Source organism: Marmota flaviventris, chromosome 17 (assembly GCF_047511675.1).
Source record: "Marmota flaviventris isolate mMarFla1 chromosome 17, mMarFla1.hap1, whole genome shotgun sequence".
Taxonomy (NCBI): Eukaryota; Metazoa; Chordata; class Mammalia; order Rodentia; family Sciuridae; genus Marmota; species Marmota flaviventris.
The window spans coordinates 30,468,827-30,475,663 of NC_092514.1; the positions used below are offsets into that span (position 1 = coordinate 30,468,827).

Below are 6,837 nucleotides of genomic sequence, written 5' to 3' on the forward strand. Positions count from 1 at the left end.
ACATTTTGGATATATTACTTTAGATTAACATGTACATATATTTTCTGATGTGCCATATATCTTCCAGCAACCCACTTTCTATCACCACATTAATTTGTGTCTGAAGTATCTATGTGAATTCATGTTAAAAACCATTGAAAGGAATCCATTAGTAATAATGTAGCACAATTTTCTTATTCATCTCTCACTGAGTGGCCCATTTATAACTTTCCTTTGTAGCAATACACATCTCCTGCATGTCTTCTTGAGGCCATGTCCTGGGGTTTCTCTGGGGCTAGTTAGGAAGATTAATTGCTGTGTGGAAGGTGTATGGATTTCAGCTTCCCTACATATAGGCTCATTGTTTGCCAATCCCTTCCACAAATTGTTTTAGTTTCAACCAGTTTGTTAAGTTTTATGTGTAAAGGAAACCTGTGGCATTTGCATTGAGACTTCATTGAATTCACACATTAACTGGAAAAGAACTGAGGTTTCTATAGTGAGACTTTCCATGAACATTCTCTATAGCCCCATATTTCCTTTCCTTTTTTTGGTCCTTCATTAAAGTTTATTAAAATTTATTGATATTGGAAACTTCTTTTGGACCTCTTTAGTTAGAATTATTCCTAGATGACTCAAAACTTTCTACAACTATTTTAAAATTTTTTTGTCTTTTTTTAACATTTAAAAATCATTTTAACATCTTTAACATTTAACAATCATTACTTTAAAAATCATTACTTAAAAAATGTTTTTAATTAGTTATACATGAGAGCAGAATGCATTTTGTTTCATTGTACACAAATGGAGCACACATTGGTTGTACACAATGTAGAGTTGCACCATTTGTGTAATCATACATGTACCTAGAGTGATGATGTCCTTCTCATTCCACCATCTTTCCTACCCCCAAGCCCCCTCCCCTCCACCCTCCTCTTTGCCCAATCCAAAGTTCCTTCATTCTTCCCATATCCCCTTTCCCCATTATGAATTAGCATTCACTTATCAGAGAGAACATTCCGCCTTTGGTTTCTTGGGATTGGCTTACTTTGCTTAGCATATTCTTCAACTCTATCCATTTACCTGCAAAAGCTATGATTTTATTCTCTTTTAATGCTGAGTAATATTCTATTTGTATATATACCACAGTTTCTTTATCCATTCATCTATTGAAGGGCATCTAGATTGGTTTTACAACTCCTTTTTTTGAGGAGTCTTTTTGAAATTATATTTTCTAATTTATTTATATAGCATCAATTTTTCTACATAGTGGCTTATAACTAACAAAATTTTTGAAATCTCTTTGGTCATCCAGAGAGTTCATGGATTTATTTGTAGATAATCATATTTTCTATGAGTAACATCTTTTGTTTACAATCATTACTTAGTAAATTCTTTCTAGTGATGTTTCCACAAATAGGCTAATACTTCAAGTATTTTATGTAGACTACTAATCTCCAAGCTTTATGTGGCTCTGTGGCCACATCTGCTCTACCAAATGGCACAAACACCCCAAGCCCCAACCATGAGGGCTTACCTGATTGCTGATCACAAACCCTAAAGGGCCACCACAGCATTGACTATGGCTTATATTTCTTTATCAGGGTTTTCTTTTTGCCCCTCAACCAGGTATGCCTCTCTCTTTCTTTTACATTTGGTTATGTTTTTGATGGGAGTTTTGTGTTTGCAATTTTCTAAACTTTCTATGTATTTTATTAAGAATAGAACCTGTCAACATCAGCTTAGTGTGCCAGGTTGCTTAGAGCCCAACCTCTGAGATCTTTCATTTCTGTATTATATAAAATAAACATAGTCTCTGAGCCTCCAGGCTCATAGAACCCTTTGAAATCAAAGGTATAGGGATTCTAGATGAAGATTAAAAAAAAAAGAAAGACAACTTAAAAGACAAACCCAAACTGCTTTAAATTTAGATACAAGAATGCATATCCTGATTAGATATGACAAAGATAAGTAGACCTACATCCATCATGCCTAGCATATAATTCACATTTTACTATCAGAAACACTGAGAATTGGTGATTGAATTAATTACAGATTTATTTAGTTTTTAAGTGGAAACCTCTTCAGGAAAATTGGCGAGTTAATTATGAAAATTCAGATTACTGCAACTAATTGATCACACAATGCAAAGTGGCTTTAAGAGAATAAGAGATTACATCTCTCCTAATAACAGTCCATGTGGGTACTCTTGGTGGTGGGTGTCTCTCCTGGATATGAAGAACTAGGGATACAGGCTCATCCTCCCCATGTGACTCCATCATCCCACTCAGCATCCTCCATATTTGCATAGATTTGGCACAAGAGAGAATAGGGAAGCCCAGCACTGGATCACATAAGTGGATTGGCTAGAACTCACTCATATGACCAAACCTCAACAGAAGGGAGCCTGGGATATGTAGTCTAGTTGAATATCCAAGAAGAAGAGAATAGTATGTATTTGGACAAGCAGCTAGTAGTCTGTCATAGTTAGTATGTCTTAAAATGCAAGATGGGACAAAGAGGAACCTGCAATGGAGCAGTGAAGGCAGAACTTATGATGTTTCAGTTAGAAGAGTAAGATGGTGTGAGCCAAAGCACCGAGATATGAGGTATAAGGGCAGTACATAAACATTATATTAAAATATGAATCAAAATAACCAAGGCACTGATGAAAGCTAAATTGGGAGATTGTTCTTGTGAGCATGCTACACTTAGGGAATGCAATAAACCAGGATTTCACTCAAGCAATATGGAGGGAAAACTTATGGGTGTTTGCAGTGAACAACACTTATCTATCATCAGTCCAGAGAAGTTAATATAAACAATGCATGATATTCCTTTCCCCAAAATCTTGAGTAGCAAGACATGTTGTCCAGATGACTGGACATGAAAATATGGGAAGAGGAGACCAGGCCTGCCAAACTAGACCTGTGAGTTTATTAAACAGTTGTTATAGGTACTGTGGAGTTACATGAATCACAACACAAAATAACCAAGAACAGAAAGAAGTCTGAAGAGAAAAGCATGGTGATTCTGTATGTTTGAGGGCTTGTCAGATATAAAACAACTTAAAGGAGATGATCAAATATAAAAGAATCAAAATAATACCATTTTGTTCTGACCTGACTCCATTTTATGTTTGCTTAAAATGTTTTCTTTTCAGCCTCCTGACAGCTGTATGCATGTTGACAGTACAACAGGACCTTCCCATGACCCTGACTATGGCCCTGATATATAACTAAAATGACTCTGAAATGTATAATCAAAACAATTCTCTCATGTAATCAAAATATCTGTCTCAACAAAGTCTTTTCTCACCTACCTCCTTGTGGTTTTGGTGGTTTTTGTCTTTATAAACGCTGTGCTTCCACAATTCAAGTGCTGGGAGTTCTTTGAGGCACTAGCCTGCTCCCAGTCGCTTGCCTGTCTTGCTCACTAAAGAACTTTTTTCCCTTTCAATTTTGCTCAATAAGTGTGGTGGCCTGTGATTCTCACACTCTGTAACAGTAGTAAAGTCTACTTCCAAAATGGGACACCCAGGGAGCAAATTCACTGGTCTATTTTGGTGGAATCTAAACCCAGTGATCCTTGTGATTTACAATCTCCCAATGCCCCTACAGACCCATCACCTTATGGGGTCTCGGATCACTCTTTGGTCTACAGAACAATTCCACATTTCCAGGCCAGTCCCTCCACTAAGAAATCCTTGCCCTGGAGAATTTAGTCAAAAACTCCAAAATGCTGTCTGTTCCCTATCATGTATAATACAATCAGTGTGTGATTCTGTCTTCTCCATTACACTGTCAGGTCCTTGAGAGCAGGGACTATGACATATACACTGATGAATGAATGAATAAACTGTATTTGTCACATGCTTACAATTTTTCCCTAAGGTCTAACAAAGACTGTAGACCATGGAATGTGAGATTTAATTATGAAATGATTGAGTCTTGGGTGTTTATGGCATGCTAATAGGGGAGAATGAGCACTTCTTTTTAATTATTTATATATGACAGCAGAATGCATTATAATTCTTATTACACATATACAGCACAATTTTTTCATATCTCTGGTTGTATACAAAGTATATTCACACCAATTTATGTCTTCATACATGTACTTTGGATAATAATTATTATCACATGCCACCATCATTTATAGCCCCATGCCCCCTCCCTTCCCCTCTGACCTGTCTAGAGTTCGTCTATTCCTCCCATGCTCCTTCTCCCTATCCCACTATGAATCAGCCTCCTTATATTAAAGAAAACGTTTGGCATTTGGTTATTTGGGATTGGCTAACTTCACTTAGCATTATCTTCTCTAACTCCATCCATTTACCTGCAAATGCCATGATTTTATTCTCTTTTAATAGTGAGTACTATTCTATTGTGTAGATATGCCACATTTTTATCCAATCATCTATTGAAGGACATCTAGGTTAGTTCCACAGTTTAGCTATTGTGAATTGTGCTGCTATAAACATTGATGTAGCTGTGTTCCTGTAGTATGCTGTTTTCAAGTCCTTTGGTTATAGACCGAGGAGAGGGATAGCTGAGTCAAATAGTGGTTCCATTCCCAGTTTTCCAAGAAATCTCTATATTGCTTTCCATATTGGCTGCACCGATTTGCAGCCCCACCAGCAATGTATAAGTGTACCTTTCTCCCACAGAGGATGAATACTTCTGATTCACACATTGCTCATTTTTTAGACATGAGTGTCCTGGTGAATGTCAGTTAGTTCCAGAGACCAACAGAAATGTTTCTCCAAAGTTTGAGTATCTCTGGATTTTATGAAGGCAGGTATTGAGAAAGCCTATCACTAGAGTCAAAAGTGTTGCATACAGAACATCATAATGCACAGTAATGGCACTAATCATTATTATGGACTCTCCCCACCTTTCATGTCAAAGGAACCATGAAGAAAGAAAACGAGTCTTCTACCATGGAGTTCATCCTCTTGGGAGTCACAGGTCAGCAGGATCAGGAGGATTTCTTCTTCATCCTCTTCCTGTTCATTTACCCCATCACCCTGGTAGGAAACTTACTCATCATCCTCGCCATTCTCTCTGACATTCGCCTCCACAACCCCATGTATTTCCTCCTGGCCAACCTCTCCCTTGTTGACATCTTCTTATCCTCTGTAACCATCCCTAAGATGCTGGCCAATCATCTCCTGGGCAGCAAAGCTATCTCCTTTGGGGGATGCCTGACACAGATGTATTTCATGATAGCTTTGGTCAACACAGAAAGTTACATACTGGCAGCAATGGCATATGACCGAGCCATGGCCATCAGCCGCCCTCTTCATTATACAACCATCATGAGTCCAAGGTCCTGTGTCCTGCTGGTGGTTACATCCTGGGTGATTGGAAATGCCAATGCCCTTCCTCACACTCTGCTCACAGCTGATCTGTCCTTCTGTGGCAGCAAGGAAGTGGCCAACTTTTACTGTGACATTTCCCCCTTGCTCAAGCTGTCCTGTTCTGACATACACTTGAACGTGAAGATGATGTACCTAGGGGTTGCTGTTTTCTCTGTGCTGTTACTGTGCATCGTTGTCTCCTATGTTCGTGTCTTTTCCACGGTCCTCCGCATTCCATCCACAAAGGGTGTACGCAAAGCCTTCTCCACCTGTGGATCTCACCTCACAGCTGTTTCCTTATACTATGGGACAGTCATGGGCATGTATTTCCGACCTCTGACCAGTTATAGCCTAAAGGATGCTGTGCTTGCTGTGATGTACATGACAGTGACCCCGATGTTAAATCCTTTCATCTACAGTATGAGAAACCAAGACATGAAGGCTGCTCTGAAGAAACTCTTTCAGAGAAGAAATTCTTCATAACCAATGTGAGGTCATACATTGCACACAGTGCTCACCACTGGGAGGAACTTGGAATATCACCTTCAATGTTATCTCCTACAAGAAGCTTCTTCCAAGCTCTAGAGCCATAAATCTCTAGTCTCCAAAATCTTATACCCATTTAGTGGAACAACTTATGGAAATTATCACTTTGACCACATTTCTATTTTGGTTGGCTGATCAGCAGCACAAGCTATTGGGTTTACATTCCCCCTATGCAACTTACTAGCAGAGTAAAGTTGAAAAAAGTTTGAGCCTAGGCTTCTACATCTACATATTGAAACAACAATATCTGCCCTGCTGGTGTCACAGAGTGTGGTCATAGTAGCTCATGCTTTGAAGACTACAAGTCAGCATTTTTATGTGGCTATTATGTTTAATCCTGCCTAGTAGGCTTGCAAGCCTCTGAGGGCAGGAGCTGTATTCACATAAGACTATCTTCACAATCCTGGTCATATAAGGTATACCCAGTAAACGCTGGCAGAGGTAGAATGGGTGAATGACAATAATGTCTCTGATATGCAATCAGATAAAGATTACAAATAATTGGAGTGGACATAATTTATCCATCTTTAAAATCTTTGAGGAATTTGGGAATATCTTTTTATGTTTCCTTCATATTGATTAAAATAGACTGTCTTTTAAGATCATAGAGTTCTCCCTAAAATTTTACTAAAATGATGGTAATGTAGGTTTTTCATGGTTTAAAGGAATAATGATTCTGATCTAATAAATAAAATCAATGCTGGTATAAATTCATTCCAACACAAAATAAAGCTACAATGCTCAAAATCTTAGGTGGCATATAATAAAAGAAGAAAAAAGACCAGTGTTGATAATGATGTGACTGGGTTTCTCCTGAGTGGTGCAGGGAAGATGAGGCCATAATTCTGGCCATTAATTCTGATTATGTAGGTAACATTCCCAAAACAGAGTTAACCCAGCACATCACTGAATACCCACTAAGGAACCCTATGATCCAAGTTTTGTTCTAC

The 6,837-nt window shown here is 38.3% G+C and overlaps 1 protein-coding gene across 1 annotated transcript; it reads left to right on the plus strand.

Annotated features, from left to right (window-relative positions):
• Nucleotides 1-4,894: 4,894 nt before the first annotated feature.
• Nucleotides 4,895-5,824, plus strand: LOC114081751 (olfactory receptor 1A1-like). The gene has a single exon (XM_071603462.1). It carries the CDS (start codon nt 4,895-4,897, stop codon nt 5,822-5,824), a length of 930 nt encoding a protein of 309 aa, XP_071459563.1.
• Nucleotides 5,825-6,837: the final 1,013 nt, after the last annotated feature.